Source organism: Psammomys obesus, unplaced genomic scaffold (genome assembly GCF_907164565.1).
Source record: "Psammomys obesus unplaced genomic scaffold, mPsaObe1.curated_primary_1811, whole genome shotgun sequence".
NCBI lineage: Eukaryota > Metazoa > Chordata > Mammalia > Rodentia > Muridae > Psammomys > Psammomys obesus.
In genome coordinates, this window is record NW_026585504.1 from 25,568,289 (window position 1) to 25,595,320 (window position 27,032).

General features: G+C 36.3%; 1 protein-coding gene across 1 annotated transcript in view; it reads right to left on the minus strand.

Annotated features, from left to right (window-relative positions):
- Window positions 1-27,032, minus strand: part of Kif18a (kinesin family member 18A) — a 56,132-nt gene that overhangs the window by 15,156 nt on the left and 13,944 nt on the right. Inside the window, exons 9-12 of the mRNA XM_055604129.1 lie at window positions 22,390-22,552; window positions 17,360-17,524; window positions 13,565-13,686; window positions 7,259-7,494 (exon numbers count right to left, since the gene is read on the minus strand). Of these exons, the coding sequence (XP_055460104.1) occupies window positions 7,259-7,494; window positions 13,565-13,686; window positions 17,360-17,524; window positions 22,390-22,552 (686 nt within the window). The remainder of the gene's footprint in view (window positions 1-7,258; window positions 7,495-13,564; window positions 13,687-17,359; window positions 17,525-22,389; window positions 22,553-27,032) is intronic.

Below are 27,032 nucleotides of genomic sequence, written 5' to 3' on the forward strand. Positions count from 1 at the left end.
ACACACACACACACACACACACACACACACACACACACACACACACATTTTTTTCTTTTTCTTCCCAAGTTCTAGGATTAAAGGCATGCACCTGGCTACAACTGATCAATTTTAAAGAAAAGGTTATTTCCATAGAACTGAAAAAAAAATTTTTTTTTCTAACTTTCAGTTCCTAGATGTAATAACAAAAGCCATTTTAAAACAATACTGAAAAGGAACTAGTATTACTATAGATAAAAACAAAAACAAAACAGAAAAATAGCTACCAGCTCCTAAAAGTAGAGATTTCATAAAAAGATAAAGGATGACAAAAAAACCCCGTAAATTTATAGATGAAAAATGATTTCAAAAGCATGGAGAAAAAGTTCAAGTAAAATTCTAGCACCCAAAAGGACACCCAGACAGCTCAAACACAGTCAAGGGCAAGGGATGGAATGAAATAGCTCATATCCTATGGCTTTCTCATTCAGTCCTACAGCTTTAAATATTGTGTAAATATTATAAATCATCACTAAGACCTCTCTCTTGAACTTTAGATTTTTATCTGGCTATAATGATGTTTCCACTTTGCATGTATCTTAAGTTAAATTTAACAGGCCACTAACTAAATTCCTACCTATAAACTACTTTGACTCTGAAAACCTGCTCCTTGTGAAGTTTTTTTCTAAACCTTTTAATCATGAACTCATTCTTTCACATGTCAAGCTCAAAAATCTTAGAAGCACTATTTCCTTAGTAACTCTAAAGATGGAGTCTAAGGCAACTCCATTTTTACTTGCTACTATAACACTCTCCTAATGCTACCACCTTTTCTTACCACAATATAGTCTCAACATTGTCCACTTTCAAGCTCTCACCTATGCTCAGGTCATGCTCAACATCCCTATGTCATTCAAAATAAAAAGTAATTCCTAATAATAATCCCATGTGATCTCCCTTCTCTTTAGCTCTGACTGTATCATTCACTTTCCTTGGTTACTAGTTGTATATCATTCTTATTTTTCTTGGAACAAGTTAGACAAATTCCTATGTTATGATTTATTGAGGCTTATTTCCGCTACTTGAAAACCAGTCTAGATACTCTGGCCATATCTGTAAGATCTTTCAAATTTATCAGTGAGAACCACCCTTACTATGCTTAAAAAAAAAAAAAAAAAAAAAAAAAAAACAGCATATTATCTGCAATCTACTCTTAACTAGTTTAACTCACCTATGTTTTTTATGAGACGGTAAGACCAATGAGATAGGAGCTTGTTTCGCACTGTGATATACCTTTTTATCTTTTTAAAAGTTAAAAAACGTTTTTTTCAGACAATTACATTTTCTCCTTCCTTTCCTCCCACCTATTGCCCCTGTCCTCTTTCAAATTCATGCCCTCCATATCTCTATTTGTTATAAAGTGCCTGTGTGCATATTCCTAAGTATATAAATATTTCCTAAGTACTTTACATATAGAAATTCAGTTTTAAAGAAGGAAACGAGTAAATATCCTCATATGTAAGTGCCTGTAAACAAACAATATTTTGCAAAAGGCAACTGTCCAAGAAAAATGCTAAAATGATTAGTTGGCAATTCACAGAAAATTGTATTAATGCCCAATTAAATAGGCAAAGTGACAAGGGACAAAAGGCAATAAGCAATCAAAGACAAAAATGAAACAACCTCAGAATTAAAAAGGTAGGATAGCTGGGAATGGTGCTGGATACATTAAATCCCAGCATTTGGAACGGGGATCAAGAGTCAGATTTCTGTGAGTTCAAGTAGTTTGATCTGCACAGCAAGTTCCAGGCTGGGCAGTGTTATATAGTGAGATCCTGGGACAAAAAGAGGCACATGAGGTTGATTAACCAGTTAAGAAATATGGCACTTACTTGACTTTCAACTTCAACAAAGTACATAAACAAGTCACTTCTGTGAGAGGGAAATGCAAACATTTCTCAGTGGAGAAGCGGAGGCAGAAGGAAGCAGTCAGGACTCTGTTTTCTTTATTTAGACATAAGCACCAGGATAAAGCAAAATACTTTCAATATTTCAAAAATATTTTTGAAATATTATTTACAACAATGTATTGTTTTAAATGATCAATCTCATCAATTTTTTGAAGCCACTGTGTGCACATGCTTCAAATAAAAATACTGCCAAAGATTTAAAGGTTCTTAAGCAAGCTGAAAAGAATCAAGCTTAATAGCATTGAATATTTCTAAACTTAACAACAAAAGCAGTTGACAGTGTTCATGATCATATATATGATCATGGAATATACTGTATGTTCCTCCCCACGAACATAATTAAATACATCTATGATCAAGAACAACAAGAGTTGTAAGTCAAGGCAGCTTTCCTTCTGTCCTTTGACTCTGTACATAATGAACACAACATATACTACTCATGAAATAAGATGTGATTAATTAATAGATGAAATCAGCTAAATGAAATATCAAAAGAAACTGAGAAAAACACGGCGAATACAAAACCTACGCTGATATTTTTCTAAAAGATAGTACATATTTGTAAAATACAATATTAGCCTTTCCCTTTGCAGCATCATGAAAAAGAATAGCCAAATAAATGTTTTACTTTATTGCTGACAAATACAGTCTGTATAAGTACATTACATGTGAGGTATGGATTTTAAAACACAGAACAATAAGCATCTAATAGCAGGTGGTTGGTGGTTCTCAGTCTTGGTGCTAAAACCCCACTTCTTTCCAACATCTTCATTATAAAGAAAAAAATCAAGTGCAAGAGATGAAAATATATTTTAAGTATTGCTAGTGCTTCTTTAAAAGAAAATAGACTAACATATGTATATATACCTTTTTGAGAGTAAGGAGAGAGGAGAATGAAATGAAGAGAAATTTAAAAATAATGTACCTACCTCCTGTCACCTTAGCGTAAAAATGTAGGGAGCTCCCACCCAAACACTAATAAAAGGCCTAGCCCTGCTTAGCTCCTGAGATTAGGCAAGACCAAGAACATGAAGTTGTGAGGGTAGTGAGGTGGACGGGATCTAGGAGAAGTTGGAGGTGGGGAAAGAATATGGTCAATATAATGAAATGTAAACATTTTTCAAGTTGAAAAGTAGAGAACTTCTGCTAGTAAAATAGATATACCTAATCCAGACAAATCTTCCTTCTGTAGACAAGTTAAAAGCTGCATAAAGTGAAAACATCAGTTTGAAAACACTGGATTGTTAACATAACATGTTGAAAGCTATAGGTAAAAGGAAGCTCAGGATGATCTTCTCTAAAATTACAGCTAATTTCTCTTTAAGGCCTTTTGCTGATTGTTGAAGTCTGGTTTCTGTTCCTGTTATAAACACTGACCAATACAACATAGAAAGAAAAGGGCTTCCTTTAGCCTACAGTTTACAGTCCATCATCTACCGAAGCCAGGGCAGGAGCTCAAGGCTGGAACTCAGAGGCAGAAACTGAAGCAGAGATCATGGAAGGACGCTGCTTTCCTAGCTTCCTTCCTACTGCTGATCAGGTAGATTCCTTATACAACCTACTGTGGGCTATGCCCGCCTCCATCAATTAGCAAGCAAGAAAATGCCCTACAGACATGTCCTTAGGATAATCTGGCAGAAACTATTTCCCAGTAGCAGGTCCCTCTTCCAAGGTGTATCAAGTTGACAACCAAGGAAAGCCACCCCAGTATTTCCCAAGGTTGACAAGAAAGCTAAGTGACACTGGGAATACTGAGAGTGAGGGTAATAAAGAGTCAGGCTGCCAAGTCACTACACAGTTCTCCATTATTGGACTATAATGTAAAATCCCAGTAAAATTAGTGATATATCATTGGATGCAGTGGTATATAGCCAGACTCCATACAAAGGCAGGAGGATTTCAAGTTTGAGGCCAGCCTACATTTCAAGTTCCAGGCAAGTCTGAATTACCCAGTTAAGAGATCTTGTCTAAAACAACAAACTTCACTGAAAACCCAAATACAAACACCCAATCACCCTACTAACTCAACTACACAAAGATACCTGACAGATCAATGCTACTAATAAGACCAATAGTAACAAATTCTAAAGGAATGCACTATTCTTTTGGTTTACATTAAACATATACTCAACTAAGCACTAGGTACAGATACAATATCCTTGATTCTAAAGACCAGAGGCCACAATTGCTCAGAAATTATTTTTTTTTATCTTAAAATATTTTTACAGACATACCTAACTTGAAGATACACAATAACCCAAAATGCAAAACTTAGGACTGTCACATTGGCTCTCAGTTTCAGTTTTGAGGTATCTGAGATTTTAGGTTTCTACACCAGAAACTTCTATTTTCTGGAGCTAAAATATTCTACAATGTACTTAAACTGAACAACAACAACAAAACAAGTTTTTGTTTTCTAATCTAGCAAATCATGTTCCTAGGCTATGGTGTGACTATAAAATGGCTCACACAGGCTCATGTGTTAAACCAGCTGGAGGTGCTGTTTTGGGAAATTCTGGAAACTTGAGGTGGGGCATCACTGGAAGAAGTAGGAGCATGGATTTCAAGGTTATACCTAGAACCCAGTCCTCTCTCATTCTCTGCTCCCTGTCTGCATCTCTTCCACCATGTGCTCCTGCTCACAGTGTGATCTGCCCATGTGACCAAGGGCTGAATCTTCTGCAAAATCTTTGACGAAAACATATCCTTTCTCAGGTATCTAGTCACAGCAATGCTGATTCTGAATAACATATACACTTTTCAACACAACACTGATTAAATCAATGCAAATTTATTTTGTAGGCTCTCAAAACTTTTAAATGAGGTAAATTACAGATGTAGGTACACTTAAAATGTCTACAGTAAACTAAGAAACTGAAAATAAAAAATTGCAGACCAAAATGTGCTGTAATTCATGTGAAACCTAACAAAACCTAGGCTTTTCTAGTAAAATATGTATTTGTGTGACAAACCCAGAGAGCTCAAGGGAAGACAGAATGTGTAAGAGGGCACATAAAGATGACAAAATTGGAAACATCAACTATTTCGAAGACAAGGCCTTCTGCTTGTTGTTCTACACTGCCAAAAAATGTCATTTTAAACTCAGATTATAAATTAGCTTTGCAATGAAAATATTTCAATTTGTAGAATAATGATAACATATGTCAACAGAAAAAAATAGTGAATTCTATAGTGCTAGCTGATTTTAAGGTTACTAATTAGTACAGAATGTGATATTATTTTCTTTCTATTTATTTTTAAATTTTATTTATTAATTACACTTTATTTACTTTGTATCCCCCCCCGCCCCCGCGTAGTTCCCTCCCTGTTCCCCTCCCAACCCGTCCCTTCTTCCTCCTTTTCCAAGTATGCCCCTCCCCAAGTCCACTAGTAGGGGAGGTCTTCTTTTCCTTCCTTCTGATCCTAGTCTGTTAGGTCTCATTAGGAGTGGCTGCATTGTCTTCCTCTATGGCCTGCTAAGGCTGCTCCCCTCTCAGGGGGAGGTGATCAAAGAGCAGGCCAATCAGTTCATATCAGAGACAGTCCCTGTTCCCATTACTATGGAACCCACTAGGAGACTGAACTGTCGTGGGCTACATCTGTGCAGGGATTCTGGGTTATCTCCATGCATGCTACTTGGTTGGACTATCAGTCTCAGGGAAGACCCATGTGCCCAGATGTTTTTGGATCTGTCGCTCTCCTTGTGGAGGTCCTGTCCCCTCCAGATTTTAGTAACTCCCACTTCTTTCATAAGATTCCCTGCATTCTCCTCAAAAGTTGGCCATAAGTCTCAGTATGTGCTTTGATAGTCTTCAGGGCAGAGCCTTTCAGAGACCCTCTGTGACAGGCTCCTAAGTTGTTCCCTGTTTTCTCCTCCTTCTGATGTCCATCCTCTTTGCCTTTCTGGCTGGGATTGAGTATTTTAGCCAGACTTCTCTCTCTTGATTAGTTTCTTTAGGTGTACAGATTTTAGTAGGTTTATCCTATATTATATGTCTATATGAGTGAGTATATATCATGTGTCTTTCTGCTTCTGGGATAGCTCACTCAGGATGATCTTTTCCAGTTCCTACCATTTACCTGCAAATTTCATGATTTCCTTGTTTTTTATTGTTGAGTAGTACCCATTGTGTAGATGTACCGTACTTTCTGTATCCATTCCTCAGCTGAGGGGCATCTGGGTTGATTCTAGCTATGGTTATTACAAATAAAGCTGCTACAAACATGGTTGAGCAAATATCCTTATTGTGTACTTGAGCCTCTTTTGGATATATGCCGAAAAGTAGTATGGTTGGATCTTGAGGAAGCACTATTCCTAGTTGTCTGAGAAAGTGCCAGATTGATTTCGAGAGTGGTTGTACATATTTACATTCCCACCAGCAGTGGAGGAGGGTTTCCCTTTCTCCACAACCTCCCTAGCATGTGCTGTCACTTGAGTTTTTGTAGAAAAATAAAAATAGATCCATACTTATCACCCTCCACAAAACTAAAGTCCAAGTGGATCAAAGACCTCAAAATAAAACCAGGCACACTAAACCTGTTAGAAGAAAAGTGGGGAAGAGCCTGGCATTGGCACAGGAGACAACTTACTGAAAAGAACACCAACAGCACAGGCTCTAAGAGCAACAATCAATAAATGGGGCCTCATGAAACTGAAAAGCTTTTGTAAAGCAAAGGACACTGTCGTCAGAACAAAACTACCACCTACAGATTGGGAATGGATCTTCACCAACTGTATATCTGACAGAGGCCTAATATCCAGTATATATAAAGAACTAAAAAAGTTAAAAAGCAACAAATTAAGTCATCCAATTAAAAAACAGGAAACAGAACTAAGCAGAGAATTCTTGACAGAGGAATATCGAATGGCAGAAAAACACTTAAAGAAAGAAATGCTCAGTGTCATTAGTCATCAGGAAAATGCAAATCAAAACAACCCTGAGATTTCACCTTACACCCATCAGAATGGCTAAGATCAAAAACTCAAGAATGTGATATTATTTATTATAAACTTAATCTTCAATTAAAATAAGAATGTAAATAAGAATTAGAAATAAATGAAAGTTATCAAAAGCATCAATATATATGCTGGCAGTCCTGCGAGATTCTTGTTAATTAAAATTATTTAGAAATAAGTACAAACATAAAATAAATAAAAATAAAATAAAAGCAAAGACAGCTGGCATTTTTGTTACTGGCCATCAAATAATCAAATCTATTAAAAGAAATGAACTGCCTTAATATTGAAATATAAATAATATTAGACATAATGGTACCATTTACTAAATAAAACAAAAAACTGTACTTACAACAAGGAATAGACTGAATTGGTCTAAGCTGTGGGAAGGTCATAAGAAGAGAAATCCCTGGGAGATCATTTTGATTTGAATGTTCGGTAGTTTGGTCAGCCCAAGCCACCATCTTTTTCCTCTCTACTAAATGTTCAATGTCTTTGAAGTCAGAATCAAAAGCAGCATTTGACAGGCCAGTTGCTTTCAACCTCCAATACTGTTTCCTTAGTGCTGGAATCAAAGCATTCAATACTCTACGAACAGGAGACAAGAGACAGGAACACTGTTTTAAACACACTATCATAGTTCTTTCGTATAACAGGCAAAGTGTTATAATATCATTAAAATAATTTCCTTTAAAATGTACTTGTCAAATTCTCTTGCCAAGCCTGCACCCAGTAGAGGTGAGGCCAAACTATCCTTTTCTAAAACCTATCTTTGTTCACTCTCTCCCTTGGAACCCATGAAAATATCAATATTAAAGTCTTTTCACAATTCAGATTTGCTTTGTTAAATAATACAATTTCATCCAAACATTTCAACATATACTTAATATAATTAGTACAGAGTAAAGAGTCTTGACTGGGAGTCAAGAAAACCAGGATCTATAGGTAATCCCAGTAGGTTCTATGTGGCCCTGGAGGCATACATAGGAATATTGAGACACAGTTATTTTATAAGCCTTCAGTCTCTCTCCATTTTTTTATTTTTTTATCATGACTCACCTCATGGCTTCTTCATAGGCTATGAAGTTAGACTTGACAACAGCTGCATCAATATCAAACTCATGGACATTTTTTGTACATGGAATATACAATATAGTAAAGCAACTTCACAGAAAGACATATAAAATGAAGTTTTAAAATTTTTATATTAATAACAGTTTATTCACTTTGCATCCCAGCTATAGGCCCCTCTCTCCCTTGTCTCCTCCCATAACCCTCTCTAAGTCCACTGATATGGGAGGTCCTCCTCCCCTGCCCTCTGACCCTAACCTATTAGGTCTCATCAGGACTGCCTGTATTGTCTTCCTGGGTGGCCTGGTAAGGCTGTTCCCCCCTCAGGGGGAGGTAGTCAAAGAGCCAGCCACTGAGTTCATGTTAGAACTGTTTCCCTTACTAGGGAATCCACTTGTATTCTGAGCTGCTGTGGGCTACATCTAAGCAGGGGTTCTAGGTTATATCCATGCATGGTCCTTGGTTGGAGTATCAGTCTCAGAAAAGACCCCTGTGCCCAAATTTTTTTGTTTTGTTGCTCTCCTTGTAGAGCTCCTGTCCCCTCCAGGTCTTTCTATCTCCTCCTTCTTTCCTAAGATTCCCTGTACTCTGCCCAAGTTTAGTTATGAGTCTCAGTATCTGCTTTGATACACTTCTGGATAGAGTCTTTCAGAGGCCCTCTGTGGTAGTCACCTGTCCTGTTTCCTGTTTTCTCCTTTTTCCAATGTTCATCCTCTTTGTCTTTCTGAGTGAGGATTGATCATCTTACCCAGGGTCCTCCTTCTTACTTAGCTTCTTTACGTGTACAGATTTTAGTATGTTTATCCTATATTAGATGTCTAATATCCACTTACAAATATATACCATGTGTGTCTTTCTCATTCTGGGATACCTCACTCAGGACGATCTTTTCTAAATCCCACAATTTGCCTGCAAATTTCCTGATTCCCTTGTTTGTGTTAGGAAGGGACAGGTTAAAAGGAAGGACTGCTACAGCGGTGTATATCTGTGTACTATTGGCAACTGTACTGTTCTGGGAAGTAAAGAGTACTAGGTCTGAAAGTACCATGAAAGCTTTGCTTTGGGTGGTAGCTGTATTTCCATAATTTACAGATTGGAAATGACAAGTGCTTCACTCTATTTAAAATGCATCTTTAAGTATCAGAGATTAGTATCTAGACTGTCTTACTTTTCTTTGGAAAGTATGAAGATTTTATCTGTCAGATAGAATTGTATAAGAAATCACCCCAATAAAACCCTGAGGCACTGATAGTACCAAGTTTTCAAAGTGAGACATCATGTGTTATCACAACTTTTTTGCTGAAATTAAGCATATCCCATCCTCACTGCACAAGATTCTTCTTTTATAAAGCTAGACTCTCAATATTGCCACATAGACCATGAAGGCCTCTAATTTACAGCAATCCTTCCACCTCTGTCTCCATTGTGCTAGGTTCAAGGTAAATGTCACCATGCCTGGTCCTTAACAAGACTCTTGAAATGTTATTTGTTCACTCTCTCCAGACTATCCTATACCCTTTTCCATTTTGCTGATTTTATTTTGCGTGGCTTTGTTAACCTACCCTCACAGCTTTTGAGTACCACTATATGAGTCTCATAAACACTAGTGAATCAGTAAACCTGGGAGTAGTTTTAACAACTCAAGTACCATGTAATGTTTGTATAAAGATCAATTTTTTCTTCCTTTTTCATTAGTATCATTTATTACAATTTATTCAATTTGTATCCAGGCTATTGCCCCCTCCCTTGTCTCCTATCAATCCCACCCTCCCTCACCCTTCTCCCCCTATGTTCTTCCCCTAATCCACCGATATTGGAGGTCCTCCTCTGCTTCTATTTGACCCTAGCCTTTTAGGTCTTATCAGGACTGGTTGCATTGTCTTCCTCTGTGGACTGGCAAGGCTGCAGGGTAGATAGAATGACCTAGAGGAAAAGGAGCTCCAAGAGGAGAACGACAGAGCCATAAAAACTGAGCCCTGGAGACCCTGAAGAGAATGATATCCCAACCAAGAACAATGCATGGATGTAGCTCAGGTGTAGCCCATAGACTCTGTCTCCAAGTGGGGTTCCTAGTAAGGGGAGCAGGAATTTCTCTGGCATAATGATCAATTTTTATGAATGAAAAATCTAAGGCTTAGCAATGTTACATAGTTTCTAGAAGGATATATTGCCAAAATAAGCAGACATTTGGCAAACAAGACATACTCACTCGCCACAATGCCGCATTGTTTGTGATGATCACCATATTTTTGTGGTGTTCTTTTATTCACTGTACTGCTCATTAATAAGATTTTTATTCTCAAAAATTTTAAATGTATGATTTTTTAAAAAAGTGTGGCTTAATCTCTCTTGTCATCTTTTATAAATCAATTAACAGCTTGTTAGGTAGGCATTGCTTTTACTAATTCTTGAAATTAGTGAAAACCCATTTTATCTCATTTAAGGTGAAAATTTACTTAAGGCATATCAATATGTATGTCTGATATAAGCACAGCAGGGCCAAGATAAATCACTCTGTCTGAAAAGTCTAAGCTCCTTCATGTAATTTGGTTGTTAGTAAATGATGGTGATTTGCTGTAGTTACAGATCTACAATTAGTGCAGAGTTGAGTGTGAGGACCCATTCATAGAAAAATTATTCTGTTTTTCTTCATCTTAAAATGGCTTACTTTAAATCAAAAGCATAGAAAACTAATCACAGTAATTTGAGAATACCCGTGGAATGCAAATAGGATTTTTGAATGGCTGGCCTGTAGAGACAAGAATCCCTCATTTTATAGAACCTCAAAGCAGTGTCTATTTAACAAGCTTTTAATTGATTTATAAAAAAAAAAAAAAAAAAAAAGAGAGAGAGAGACTAAGCCACACTTTTTAAGAAAATCAGACACTTAAAAACTTGAGAACAAAAATGCTATTAGTGAGCAATACAGTGAATACACGAACACCACAACGAAATGGAAACATGTCAGAAGGTAGTGCCACACACTTTTAATCGCACACTATGGAGGTAAAGCCAGGCATATCTCTGTGAGCTTGAGGCCAGCCGGGTCTACAAGTGACAAGTGAGTTTCAGGACAGAGAAATTCTGTCTCAAAAAACAAAAAAAAACAAACAAACAAAAAAAAAAAACACTTTTCTGAATCTGTATAGAATGGCCTCAAAACTTTCATGAGGATGGATGATCATTTTCACAAGACTTGCAATCCAAGAACAAGGACAATCTTTTTATTGTGTAGTGTCCTCCTCAATTTATTTCTACATTGTTTTAAAATTTTCATTGTATACATTTACTCATCATCCATCCATCCATCCACCCACCCTTCAAGGTTATTGTGAATGAGACTGATCTGAATCCTGATTTCTTTTTCAGTACACCTGTCATTGGAATTCTAGGAAGGCTACTGTTTTTGTGTGTTGATTTTCTACCCAACAATTTGCAGAGTTTTTAATAAGAGGGCTTTTGGTAAAGTCATTAAGTTTTCTTAATTATAGAATTATATCATTTGCAAACAGGGAAACTTTGACTTTTCTATTTTCATCCTGTTCTTTCTCCTGTTTTAATGGCTTAGCTCAGCACTATAGGTAGCAGAAGTGGAAAAAATGGGCACGCTTTTCTTATCTCTCTGATCTTAGAATGCTTTTGCTTTTTTCTCCATTTAGCATGATATAGCCTTTAATTATGCTAAGGTATGTTCTGTCCATCCTTAGTCTCCCCGTCACATGCCAAGAAAGGATGTAGGAGTCTTCTATAGAAGGCCTTTTGTGTGTCTATGGAGATAATCATGTGACTCCTGTCTATATTTTTGATCCATTACACTTACTGATTTACATAAACAGAACATTCCCCAACATTCTGAATTGAAGCTAACTTAATCATGATCATGAGTGATCTTTCTGATGTGTTTTTAAACTCAGCATGTCAGTATTATATCAAGAATTTTTACATGTGTTTGTAATGTGTCTATGTGTGTTTATCTTGTTTTTGGAATCAGCTTCATGTTGAGTTTGGAAGAATTCCTTTCTTTTCCACTTTATAGAACAATATGCACTGCATTGGTTTTAGTTCTTTGAAAGTCTGATACAATTCTGTGGTAAATCTATCTGGTCCTGAGCCTTTTTTTTTTTTTTTTTTGAGAGTGTTTGTTATTGCTGGTTCACTGTTGTTGTTAAATTATTTATTTTATTTTTGTTTAATTTTGGTGGAATGTAAGTATTGAAAGGTGTTATTAGGGCTATAGGGGTAAAATGCTAACAGTAGTTTCACCCAGCTGTGAACTTCATGACACTGAAAGGAAAGCAAAACCAACCAGTTCTCTAAGCAAGATGTATCCCAACTTGTGCAAAAGTGGGGTACCCAACTGACCAGATTTGAGGTACACTCCACGGACAGAATTCATGCTTGTATTGAAGTCTGGTTAATAAGCTATGCTAGGGGAAGTCACACGCTAGGGGGGAACTTAGTACTGTTGGGCTAAACTGCATCTCACTGTCTTACACACTTCTACACTTATATCCATAAATGAAAACTCTTAATTGCAATCAGAGAAGTCTCTCTAATGAACAGTGATTAGGAGACTCACAGCTGCCAAAGATTCTGAGAAGAAATGGAAGCTGAGGGCTCAGCCCTAAATAGGGCATCTATACCACCTCTTCTAAAGCTCAAGGAATATGATGAAAGAAGAACTGGGAAGTACATAGGGCTGGAAGTGAGGGGGAAGTGTTGCAAACGCTCTCAACTCAATACAACCACTGCAACCATGAATTCACAACAACTGCTGTGACCAACATTGGGCCCACATAAGACTGGCCTTGTCAGTAATCAACTGAGTAAGAGAGACGGGCTCAAGGTGACCTACCAGGTCCAGCTCAATTACTGGCAATTGATAGAAGTTGGGAAAAAAAGGAGCCATTGTCTTCAGTTGTGTATCAGACTTCAATAGAAAGATACAAACTGATGATCACACAGATGGCTCTGCTTAAACTTACTGGGTCACCAACCAAACCAAAGAAAAGAAACAAACAAGCAAACAAAAAACACACCACAAACAGACAGGGAGGAAGGGGTGTAAACAGTATTAAGATGCATAGTAGTCAGTATGTATTATGTACATATGAGAACTTGTCAAAGAAAATTATTTAATTAATGAAAACTATAAAATAATTGAGACACCTGATGCTTATTAAAAGCTAGTAAAATTAGTGAGACCTGAGCATGTGGATTTTTCTGCTGGTGGCATGTCTCCTGGACAGAGCTTGGAAGTTGGGGCAGTGCAGGTGAGGCTCATAAGACTGGGCTGTAGCACTGAGTACAGAACCCAGAACTTCATGTGAATGCTGGTCTGAGTGCAGAGGACACAAGGTTAGAAAGGCAGACACAACTAAATAAAAACTATTGTAGAATTTCTAATAACTAAAAATGAAAATTAATTAAAGAACTGTAAAGTACTATAAAAAAGTAGTTACTAGGAAAAAAAAAACCAAATCTCTCACATTCTCTCAATGCTTTCTTCCTGCCTGTTTTCTGATGCTGCCAAACAATTCAGTCTGCAGCATTAAGGTTTATAGACAAACTAACTCCATGTACTTACGCCTCAGTCTGCCTGTGCTGCTGTTCTTGGAGACAAGCTAGAGCCATCATGTGTCCAATTTGTGTTTTGAGGTCTTTGTTCTGGAGGTGTAAATGGTGACAATGAAGATCTTTATTGAGCTCCTAAAAACAATAATGCAAAACGTATTTTAGATTTTTAAGAGAATTATACTAATTTTAACATAACTTATTTTATATGGGTACCAATGAACTTTGAGAAATTTAGACAATAAGAGGTCTGGCATAGCTTGTGTAGAACTTACCAGCAAGGTAAGAGTTTCGATGTCTCAGACAATGAATGTTGGGCATCCAGAAAAAGGTATACCATGATGGCAGAATCTCTGATAGTTAATTAGTTTATAATATTTTCACACAGTAATAACAGAAGTTTTTGTTTAAATTCAACTACCAAGAAAGGTATTCCTTGACTACTCCATTTAAAGATGGGCAACCTGCATCTTTCAACACTGCCATAGAACTGGCATAGGAATGCTATGTATTCGCTCTGTAATCCCATCTCTACTAAGAGATAAGGTTCACCCAAAGATGAACTATGACCAGGTTAGTTTGGTATACAGTCCAGTGTTAGGAGTTGCATGTTATACAACCCTCACCACCCTAATATTATTGTAATAAGCTTCATCTTAGAAAAGGAATAAAAAAATCTTTTGAATATTCTCATTTTCTAAACTCTCTTCTGTCTAGAGCCAGGTGCTTTCTAATCTACTTTCTAATTTACTCCATGTTCCTGAAACTTGTTAAATACAAAAGTTCTAGCTGCGTGGATATAGATGTATGAATATAACTGCAGTTTTAGCATCTTTAATTGTTTAATGGAAAAGTGACTTTATGAGGACACTTTAACCGGTTAGCTAACAATCTAATAAACAATAGAACCATGTCTGGAATTTTCTTACAGGAAAAATTTTGGTATTCCATTTTGATTTTTTGCACTCATTTCTAGTCCACAGTTGAACACAGATTCCATAAGGTACAGATTTGCTGTTTTTTTTTCTGTTATTTGTATGATATCAATTTATTATGTTCAAGGCCAAAGGAAGAGACATAAAATATCAATATTTTAGTAATGACAAAGGAATGTAGGCTCTTTACCAGGTTTGTTAAATATAAAATACTTCCTACAGCAGCAGTAGGGACTTTGACAAAGAAATGTTACTTTGAAAGAAAATTGTGCCACAAGCTTGCCCACAGGCCAATCTGATGGGGGCATTTTCTCAATCAAGGTTTCCTCTTTAAAAATGACTTTAGTTTGTGTCAAGCTGACATAAAACTAGCCAGCACAATTCATTTACATAATTCACCTTTATACTTCAAGAAATATATCATGTATTTTGGATAAAAACACTTTCTATGGAACCAGGATATGTCTAGAGGATTGACCTATGAGTCATTTGATTTTTTTAGGGATATGCCTGTCTTGAAACAAATGTCAGCTCTAGCCAAATACATGGCCTTTATGGAGATCAGTTTACTTGACTGAAGTGTAAATGCTGAACTGATTCATCTTCCACAATCTCCTTATAGTTTTCTAGTTAGAAAATCAATTAAGTGTGTAAACGTCTTCTAAATAGCTCTAGCTGTTTTCCAAACAAAATAATAAACACACACAATAAAAACCAGCTCTTTCTTATCTTTTATCCTCTGGAACCACTCTTCCTACTCAATAGTCACACATCTTGGGTAGATGGTCTTCTTGGGAAAACCAACACTGGAACTTTAGTGTGTTCTCTTCTCAATACATCAATGACCAAATCTGAGGAGACCACAGCCCATTATAAAAGTACAAGTCAACTAATAAAAACTAAAGTAGAGTGTACAATGGGAGGCAACAGTCAGCCTTAGGAATATAAGGTGGCAGATTGTGCCAGGTTTGGTTAGCTATGATAGACTGTTTACAGTAGGGACAGAACACTGAAGAGTGATGCTGTCATGTTAACTCTCAAATTATCAGTTTACTTGTAGTGGATAAAATCAGAAAGGCCAAGTGTTGCAGTATGATAATGAGAAATGGTAGCCTGAATTAGGATTGTAGTACTGCTGGATAAAGACATAATTGAAAAGTAGATAATGAAGACAGCATTCCTTTCAAAGTCACAAAGAAGAAGTCTCTGTCAAGAATTGCAGAACCTCGGATAGGTCCCTCTGTGAAGTTAGGTTACATTTTATTTACACAGAAAATAAGTGCTTATGACTAGATAATTGTTTCAGTTGTGAAAACATCTTGAGAAAATAGAACGGAGAATGGGAGTTAGGTGATAGAACTTGGAACTGAGGTCTTTCTTTGTGCTATTTATAATAAAATATATAAAAGACTAAAAGTATTGACTTAATAGTCTGGTGTACAAAAATACTGTGGTGGTACACACCTTTGATAACAGAACTTGACAAAGACAAGCAGAACTCTGAGTCTGAGGTTAGCCTGGTCTTCATACTGCGTTTCAAGCCAGCCAAGGTTACAGAGAGATCTTCTCTCAACAAACAAAAATTCTAGTTTTGAAAAAACTATATACAACCATATTAAAAAACTTTAAATTCATTGATAGTAACTCAAATGATTAACTTTATATGCACTACAAAGTTGAAAAATGCAAGTTAAAACTACAAATACTTTAGCTAATATTTAAATAAATATATCAAGTTTAAGAAATAAATTACTCACTTTCTAGCTTTTTAATTGGTTGGTGCATTCCCATACTGGGCCATACAACTGAATATAGTTTTGTAAATATTCTAGCCACAAAACCTTTGTTCTAGTAAAGGTTTTGAACAAAGAACAATCACAAATTAATTCAATATTAAATGTGTGTATATAGTAAGAAGATGTGTTTCTGGCTGCATACCCTCACAATGAATCACAGAACTTCATTGTAAAAGTGTTCTGAATACACAACACTCTGCACTGGTAATGCCAATGCAAGCTGCTCTCATTCAAGACTGCTGCATGCTAAGAATCATAGTCATTTTACTGTACATACAAAGATTATTCTATAGAAACACAATGGCTTACATAGGGAAAATATTTTCTTATGTTCACTCCTCAGCATCTATATCAAATTTATGTAGGTTTGGATTGCACTATGCTATCCATGATTTTACAGATCACTGTTCGAGATGTTGACTTGAGTTTCGCGAAACATCATCAAATGACTTTTGGCATGCTTCTGATCATGAAAGAATTTCCAATCATTTCAAAATGGCCCTAAGTAAACCTCTGCCATTTTGTATTATGCCCTATAAAAAGTTAATATTAAAAAAAAAAAACAGGATGACTTCTGAAAAGTCGCCCTATTAACAAGACATTAGCATTCAAATTTGCTTTTATGTTTAATAAATGGTAAACACACACACACTCCCCAGAAAACTGTTTTAAAATAAACTCCCTCATTATTTATAATGTGCAAATGCTTGATCTGTTTATCTATTACATACTTATATATTTAGGATCACAAAAACATTTCTCAGGTAAAACTAGATTGTTAGTGGAAAAAGTTTAAATGCCTTAGATAAGGAAAGCTAAACTAGTTTGAAACAGAATTACTTAATTCTAACTTAAGAGCTACTTCATAGTTACTTAAAGAACATTTAAAAATAAGTTGACCCTTCTGAAAGCAGAAACCACAAACCAATTAGGTGAATAGTGAGAGCTTAAAGATATATTTGTTAAACACAGTATAGTGAACTAATTAAATCTCAGAGAAACGGCAACAGCTGTCGTATGAAAGATATTTACTCAACAAGAAAAATAAGAAATCTGAACACATAAACATATTTGTACCTCTGGAATATCGCCATTTTGACCTAAGAGTCCCATTTCACTTTCCACTCGATGTAGCCACATAGTATTTTCCTCAAATTGTTTCAACGTCTCTTCCTTCTTTTTCTCTAGGAAACTGCGAACAGTTTTCAACTTTTCAAGTCTCTGATCTCGTTTGCAAGTGGCCTGAAACAGAATGTATTTAATAGTACACCTAAATTTTTATATTTGACGTGTACAACACTCAAAAAGGTTGATATAGTACATTATGTTAAGCTACGCTTGCTATTTTTTCCATTAAAATATCATAGCAAAATAGGGAATCAGTTGTGAGTCATTTTACAAAATTACTTTTGGTTTTAAGAAACGCAGTGGTTAAATGGAAGAGTATAACTTCTTTCTGTACACTACATTTGTAAAGTTCATATAAGGTTAGATAAATTCCATGATTTCCTTACTCAAAATAAAAATTCATGCATACTCTGGACTTGTCTTTTCTCTAATCTGAAAGATATGAAGAACAAAAGAGTTTTACCATTCTAAACTGTCTGCTCTGAACGGCAGAGAAAAAAGTATCAGAGCATTATTTATCAGTACCTGACCTCACCTATGGTTAGGATGAGTACCATCCTAACTAATTATTACCTAATTATTTTTTAGGTAATAAATTATTAATTTTAGTGATTCTAAATATTATTCATTAATATTTTCAAGCCTATAACATAAGCAAATATGAGTATCATCATTTTGGTGGAGGATATTAGCTTGTGAGTATTTAGTGCCAAGCAAATGTGACTGCCATTAAGGCAGAGTCAGATTCTAGATATCTATACATTTCCCCCTTCAGGAAAAATAAAATGGTCAAGGAAAAGCATCTTCACAGTAGGCTGGAGTCAGATGACTTGAGAGCATGGTTTAATAATCACTGTTATTTTAATCAAGGTTCTTAGTTCTTTATTGTAATTCTCTAATTACATCCTAAATCTTTTTTTTTTTCTAACCGCAAGACCTTAGCAAAACAAAATAGCTGCTTAAACAAACAGAATACCTGTCTTCTCTCGAAAGAGGAAAAAAAGGTGGAATACAAAATGCTTGCTAACACAACAGATGTAATACTGCAAAGGTCTAACTGGTGGAAGTCTAATGGCAGCTACAGTGTTCACATGAAGGTGTGTGGGGTGCTTCCAGGGAGGTCAGTGATGCAAAATAATTTTTTATGACACTTAAGAGTTCATCAGCATTTTAAGTCTGTACAAAATATTAAAACAAATGACTTATTTTAACGTTTAAGCATTTTGCTCTAATATGAGAGCAAAATGTGACAGAGGTCAGAGAAGACCATGAGATCACCAAGAACTGAGTTACAAGTTGTGAGCCACCACATGGTGCTAGAAACTGAATCCAGGTTCTCTGCAAGAGCAACAAATGCTCTTAACCACTGAGGCAGCTCTGCAGCGAGGCTTCTTAATTCCTAATTATAATTAGAATAAGATTAGTGCAGGAAGTAACAGTGGTGTAAAATCATTACAGAACATCATAAAGCAGATGAAAGGAGGGGGGAGCAGCCTTACCAGGCCACAGAGGAAGACAATACAGTCAGTCCTTATGAGACTTGATAGGCTAGGGTCAGATGGAAAGGGAGGTTCCTCCCCCATCAGTGGACTTTGGGAGGAGCGTTTGTGGAGAAGGGGGAGGAAAGGTGGGATTGGGAGGGGAGGAGGAAGGGAGTTACAGGGGGGATATAAAATGAATAAAGTGTAATTAATAAAAATTAAAATAAAAAAAATTATTAAAAAAATACAACTATCATGCAGCCAGGTGTACAGTTGGAAGGATGTATATCAATGCTGTTTTTCTCATAGTTTTTTTTTTTTTTTCTGTTTGGGAAAATAAGTAGTTATCTTTATAAACCTATAATTACAAGAAAACAAGTATTTCTGTAAATCATACCAATAATTTCTAATACAGTACCATAGACAGAATCCCTATAAAGAAAGGTCTTCATAGTCCTAGGTAGGACTTCCTCCACTCCCCAAGACAGGCTTTCTTTGTGTAGCCTTGGCTATCTTGGACTCGCTTTGTAGACCAGGCTGGCCTCAAAGTCACAGAGATCTATGTACTGGGATTACAGGCACACGCCGCTGTCCCCAGATCCTAGGAAAGTTTTAATGGTAGAAAAGAGTTCTAAACTTGAAGGCTAGATAGTGCTACAGCAGGAAGTGGGAGATGGGAGATTTTGACTATCTTCTGCCATTCAGAAAGTGTGAAAATTTACACAAGTCAATCTCAATAAATCTTCAGGCACTTTATCTAAGAAATGAAGATAAAGGTGTTATACCTGCTTAAGAATAGAGGCTAAATTACATTTACTTTGTCTTAAGATTTACAAATGTAATTCTGAAATGTGGCCAGGAAGTGATCTATAGATATGAAGACAATGTAACACCTGAAAGGCCCCTACTTAAAACTGAAAAAGGACAATTTTGAATTGTAATGCCCATCAAATGTATTTTCTATTATGATTGGAATTCTGGATACATTTTTTTCCATTGAACTACCTGCATCGAAGCTCTGTTCTACCAAAAAAAAAAAAAAAAAAAAAGGGTTTGCTACCGTATTCTTAAATGTGTACATTTTGACATAAAAGTGTACAAAAAAACCCTCACTGAAGTTTGAAAGACCTTTATATGTTTAAAAAAAAATGTTTAGAACAAAACAGGTCTTGAGTTAGAAAACCTGATTCTCAAATTTTAGTTGTCAACACTGCTTCATGCAACTAACCAACCAACCAACCAAAGACCCACCAATAGGGTGTGACAATTAACCTTGATTGTCAATTTGACAGGATTTAGAATTACGTAGGACAGTGGTTCTCAACTTTGTTAATGCTGTGACCCTTTAAAACAGTTCATGACTGTTTTATGATTCCCAACCATAAAATTATTTTTGTTGTTACATCATAAACTGTTATGAATTGTAATGTTAATATATGATATGTGATATGAGGCCCTTGTAAAAGGGTCCTTTAACTCCAAAAGAGGTTGTGACCCACAGGGTGAGAACTACTAACCAAAAAAAACCTTCTAAGAATGTTTCCAGATAGGTTTAATTGACGATGAAAGGCCCACCCTAAAGGCATCAATTAAAGCACTGGGATCCTAGAATGAAAAAAAAAAGAACATTTTGTCCACACATTACTTATGCACTATTTGGTTTGAGTATTTTAGATCTGTTTTCCAGCTTTTAAATACTCACTGTTGTAGTACCTAACAGAAAAAAAAAAAAAAAAAAACCAAAAAAACCCAAAAAAAACAAAAACAAAGCTAAGAGCACATGTTCTAGCATTAACCTACTAGAGTTTAAATCATAGCTCAGCTACCATTGCTCCTGAATTACTTTTGTCAAAATGACTTACTGGTGGCCTTGCTTAGAAGAGAGAATATTAAATATCTCATGGAGTTTTTTGACAATTAAGTGAGTTAATATATGTTAAGTTGCCTAAGCATTGCCTTGTACTATATGATAATGTGACTTTTTAAAATTTAACAGTGGCTCTGTTGGTCTCCTTGTGGAGCTCCTCTCCCCTCCAGGTCTTTCTATCTCCCTTTTCTTCCCTGTACTCTGCCCGAAGTCTGGCTATAAATCTCAGCATCTGAGTCCATACTCAGCTGGGTAGTCTTTCACAGACCCTCTGTGGTAGGCTCCTGTCCTGTTCATCTTCTCCTGCTTCTGATGTTTATCCCATTTGCCCTTCTGAGTGAGGATTAAGCATCTTCCCTAGAAGCAACAGTGGCAAAAACCTGGGCCCAGGAGACCTGGACAAACTGATACTCCAACCAAGGACCATGCATGGAAAGAACCTAGACCCTCTGCTCAGCTGTAGCCCATAGGCAGCTCAGTTCCCAAATGGGTTCCTAGTAAGGGGAACAAGGGCTGTCTCTGACGAGAACTCAGTGGCTGGCTCTTTGATCACCTCTAATGCAGTCTTGCCAGGCCACAGAGAAAGAAGATGTAGCCAAGCCTGATGAGACCGATAGGCTTGGGTCAGAGAAGGGGAGGAGGACCACCCTGATATCTTGCACTCGGGGAGGGCCATAGGGGGAGAAGATGCAGAGAAGGTGGGACTGGGAGGAGACAAGGCGGAGGGTTATAGCCGGGATACAAAGTGGAATAAATTGTGATAAATAATAATAATTAAAAAATAAAAAATAACAGTGTATAAATCCCTTAATGTGAAAATTTCATGTGCTTTCTTCACACTGAGGTAGTCTTACATGCTAAGTCTGCTGTCTCTTACTTATGGGGAATGCTTTACAGTTTTGGACTGGAAGTGAATCAAGGGCTAGAATTGAAGATTTATTTCTTCTGGCAGTTTCACATTGCTTTTGCCAGGTTTCCCAGAGGTAGCACTGTTTTGATGCCATTTTATTTATCAACTTTACAAATTTTCTAAGTAAAATACAAAAGTTGTTAAAGCTCAGACCATAACCATTTTGAAATACATACCTTTAATGAATCTTCAAATGAGACAATTTCTCTTATCCCTTTCCCCCTGCTATATCTGTCTTATAGTTAAAGGCTTTCTATTTGAAGGCTTTTGTTTTTAGACTACTGTGTGTTAGTGGTTTAAATCAAAGTTAGGGCAGTGAGAGCAGTCTATGTAGTTGGAAAGGGGAGAGTATTGTACCATTGTATTTAAAAACAATAGTACAAAATATTAAAAGTTGATTAGATCTTCATCAAGATCATACAGTCATGCCTAGCAAGATCAACAATAAAATATTATTTTATGAACAACAACAAAAATCCCATCTTGGTCTAAGTTGTAAAGTGTTCCCTGTGTCTACACACAGGCTGCCTCTTCTGTCCCTAGGAACTCACAGGTCCTCAAAAGAGGAACAAGTGCAACTAAATATTTGGTTCTTAAAGTTTCCTGTAGCTCCCACAGTATTTCCAAGTTTCAGAGAATACGTAAGAAACAGTGCTTATCAAATTTCTATAATTATGCATTTTCATATTCTCTGTAGTATAGGCATAAATTAGTTAAGTACCTTTTCTACTTTGTCTTCAGAACACATCATCTCTATTTGTTTATGGCACTCTTGGTGATAGGATGACTTTAGTTCATTTTCTTTAAGTAACATTTCTAATTTCAGATATTCTTGCCTGATTCCTTCTCGATTCTGGAACAAGGAGTTCAGAATTTCTTGAAATCTACCAAAAATAAAATATACCATTACATTTCATTAAATTTATATAATATACAGCTTACTTAAATACCACATATCACTCAGAATATACTGAACAATAAACAGTAAATAGGTCAGAACAGCTTTCTTCTACCACAATTATGTTTAGAAGGGAGTACCGATTTTATTTTTACTACTTTGGTTTTCTTTTTGCTGCAAAGAAAATCATGGTATTTAAATATTTGGTGCCCCAAGGCCTCTGATATTAGTAATATGCTGCATTTTATCATATGCAGTCTGACTGCTCAGCAGAAATGACAAGGATGAAAACCTGCATCTGTACTATCAAGATTCTCATGGCCCCATTAGCACGGGAGCATCATGTGCTGTTTGGTGTTGGCTTACTGTGAAGAAAAAGCAATGGGAGGCATTATCATATGGTATCTCCATGGTCCCCTAGGGAAAATGAGAGAGCCAGTTTTAGCCTCAAAGATTATTATAGTAAAAATACACCATAAGGTTAGGTACCCCCTACAGTTTGGCAAAGAGTCAACTGACATAGGCAGGACCCAAAACATCCAAGTTAACAATGTGGCAAACCTAGAATAGTGGCTGTGGTTTCCTCCTCCAAAGAGCAAATTAAAGAATCAAATTTGTGGAGTTTATTAGACCGCAAGGATTCAAAACTGATTAAATCCTATGAAAAATTTTGAGGAAATGCATAGTTGGGCACCTTCTTAGACAAACAACATTGGTCAGAACAATATTTTAGTCTTACAAACAATCTCACACAGGAAAAATTGTTTAAGAAAATTAACTACAAAGCCTTTAAAATAAAATCAAGTCTACACATTTGAAAATAAATGTTCCTCAGGCAGAGTTTTGGATATACATCTGTGGTAAAGGTACTGCCAATTTACGTCAGTGCTTCTTAATGAAACTCTCCTGGGAATGAGTATAAACCACAATACATTGACTTTACTGCAGTTTTGTTAAGCCAATGAATATTTCATAGGAAGTACATATGGACACCATGATTTCACTGTACTGTATTACACCAATTCTAGTGCCAGTAAATGAACTGATAAGTTATCTTTAGGTTACACCCTAAGACAATATCTTAGTTTTTGTAACTTTAAAATTCAAGAACAAGTTCAATATTGTCAAATTTGGATTTTTCTGGTCTAAGTATCTTAATTGGTATTTACTGAAGAAAATAAATATGAAGAAAGTAATGACTATCAAGGGATTCTAGGTAGTGTCTTAAAAACAATAGCAGCAGCAACAACAAAAAGAATGAAAAAACCCTGGTGCCTTGAAGCACAGTCAGCATCAGTGGCTCTGTCCCCTGAGCCCCACCTTCTGGGTCAGTGCTCTGCCTATCTTTCCAAGAAGACTTGCCAGCTCCAGGTACATCGAGGTTAGACCCCTCTCTCACAAATCCCCTGCCCGTCAAGTCCCTCTGGGGCACAGCTAGCACCAGTGAGCTGCATTCTGTGTCCTCTAAGCTCCAACATCCAGGTCACAGATCTGCCTGTTTTCCCGAAGAGGAAACATCCAAGTGGGCAGCCTACACCAGGGACAACCAGATGGCTAAATGACAGCTTAAGAATAAGAACCAGGGCAATATGGTACAACCAGAACCCAGCTATCCTACTACAACAAGCCCTGGATATCCTAACACAGCTAAAGCACAAGAAAATGTAAAGCTGATCTAATAAAGATGGTAGAGGCCTCTAAAGAGGAAATGAGTAAATTCCTTAAAGAGATATTTCCTGTCTGCAAAAGCACAATAAAGTTTCATTTTCTAGATTATACGCGATAAAGGTAACAATAACCCTTATTTAACAAATCACTGATACTCTCTACTCATTTGATTTTGGAGGATGAGGGATACTAACATATCCAGTAGCTTCAGGGGTTTTCATTTTAACTTAAAATTTCTAATATATTTAATTTTTAAATTTTGGATTGATATAATAGAGTTTTGGAAAACTATAAAAAATGCTCTGTTAATGTGTGTGTATTCCTATGTTAAACACATGGTGTCTCCTGTGTATATTTTTTCAATTACAGAATTGCACATTAAAAATAATCGTTGGTCATGACTATCTCTCAACATTCATTGACTTGATGGCCTACTAAAAAGACAATGCTAACATATGGATACAAAAACAGAATCCATCATTCTGCTGCATCCAAAAAACACATTTCAGCAATAAAGATAGACACCTTCTCAGAGTAAAGTGATGGAAAAATGTTTTCATAGCAAATAGATCCAGAAGCAAGCTGGAGTAGACATTCTAGTATCTAATAAAATAGACTTTTAATAAAAATTAATCAAAAGAGATGATTAAGGACACTTCATATTCAAAGAAAAATTCCATCAAGAAGACATCTCAATTCTAAACATCAATGCCCCAAAAACAAGGGCACCCACATTTGTAAAAGACACATTAGTAAAGCTTAAACCACACATCAATCCCCACACATTAATAGTGGGAGACTTCAGGACAGTTCAACAAAACTGATACTAAACAAGGAAATAATGACACTAACAGATGTCTTGAATCAAATGGACGTAACAAAAATCTACAGAACTTTTCACCCAAACACAAAAGAATATACCTTCTTTTCAGCACCCAAAATGGCTACATAGCTGGTCACAAAGCAAGCCTCAACAGATACAAGAAGACTGAAATAACCCCAGATCATCATGGATTAAACTGTACTTAAATAACAACATCAGAAACAATAGAAAGCCTAAAAACTGAAAGACACTGAAAAACTTTCTAATCATGACCAAAGGGTCAAAAAAGAAATGAAGAAAGAAATTAAATACTTTCTAGAATTTAATGGAAATGAAAGCACAACATACTCAAACTTATGGGACACAATAAAAGCTGTATCAAGAGGAATGCTCAAAACAATAAATGCCTTCAATAAAGAAATTGGAGAGATCTCATCTTAGCAATTTAACAGCACACCTGAAAACTCTAGAACAAAAAGAAGCAAGCATACCCAGAAGGAGTCAATAGCAGGAAATAATCAAACTCAGGGCTGAAATCAATAAATTAGATACAAAGAGAATAATACAAAGACTCAACAAAACCCACTTGGGGAAGCAGAGGCACCTGGATCTCTGACAGTTCCAGGCCAGCCTGGTATACAAAGCAAGTCTAGGATAGCCAAGGCTACACGAAGAAACCTTGACCCAGTCCCCCACCAAAACAAAACAAAAACAAAACAAAACAAAAAACTTGATCTCATGCTGTACTATAGAGCAACAAAACTAAAAACTGCATGGTACTGGCATAGAAACCGACTGGTGAATCAATGGAATCGAATAGAAGACCCTGAAATAAATTCACACACTATGGACACCTGATTTTTGACAAAGAAGCCAAACCATACAATGGAAAAAAGATAGCGTATTCAACAAATGTTGATTGTCTAACCGGATGTCTACATGCAGAAGAATGCGAATAAATCCATATTTGTCACCCCGCACAGAGGCCAAGTCCAAGTGGATCAAAGACTTCAACATAAAACAAGATACGCTAAATCTAATAGCAGACAAATTAGGAAAGAGCCTTGAATGCATTGGCACAGGAGATAACTTCCTGAAGAGAACACTAACAGCTCAGGTTCTAAGATGAAAATTTAAGAAATGAAACTGAAAAGGATACCATCAAAAGGACAAAATGGCAGCCTACAGATTTGGAAAAGATCTTCATCAACCCTACATCCTTCAAAGGGCTAATATCCAAAATATATAAAGAAATTAAAAAATCAGACAGCAACAAAACAAAAAACCCAATTAAATATGGGGTACAGAACTAAACAAAACATTCTCAACAGCGGAATCTATAATAGCCAAGGAGCACTTAAAGAAATGTTCAACATCCTAGTCATCAGGGAAATGTAAATCAAAACGACTCTGAGATTCCATCTTTTACCTGTCAGAATGGCTAACATCAAAACCTGAATTTACAGCACATGCTAGAGAGGATGTGGAGCAAGAGGGATACTCTTCCATCGATGGTGGGAATGCAAATTTGTACAATCACTTTGGAAATCAATCTGGTAGTTTATCAGAAAACTGGACACAGTTCTACCTCAAGATCCAGCTATACCACTCTTGGGCATATACCCAAAAGATGCTCCACCAAACCACAAGGACATCTGTTCAACCATGTCCAAAGCAGCTTTATTTGTAATATCCAGAAATTGGAAACAACCTACATGTTCCTCAACCAAAGAATGTCATACATTTATACAATGGAATACTATGTACCTATTAAAACCAAGGACATCACAAAATTCGCAGGCAAATGGATGGAACTAGAAAATATCCCGAGTGAGTAACCAAGGCAAGAAAGACACATGGTATGTAGTCACTTATAAGTGGATATTAGCCATAAAGTACAGGATAGCCATGCAGCAATCCACAGACACAAAGAAGCTAAGAAACAAGAAGGGCAAGGGAGGCTGCTGGAATCTCA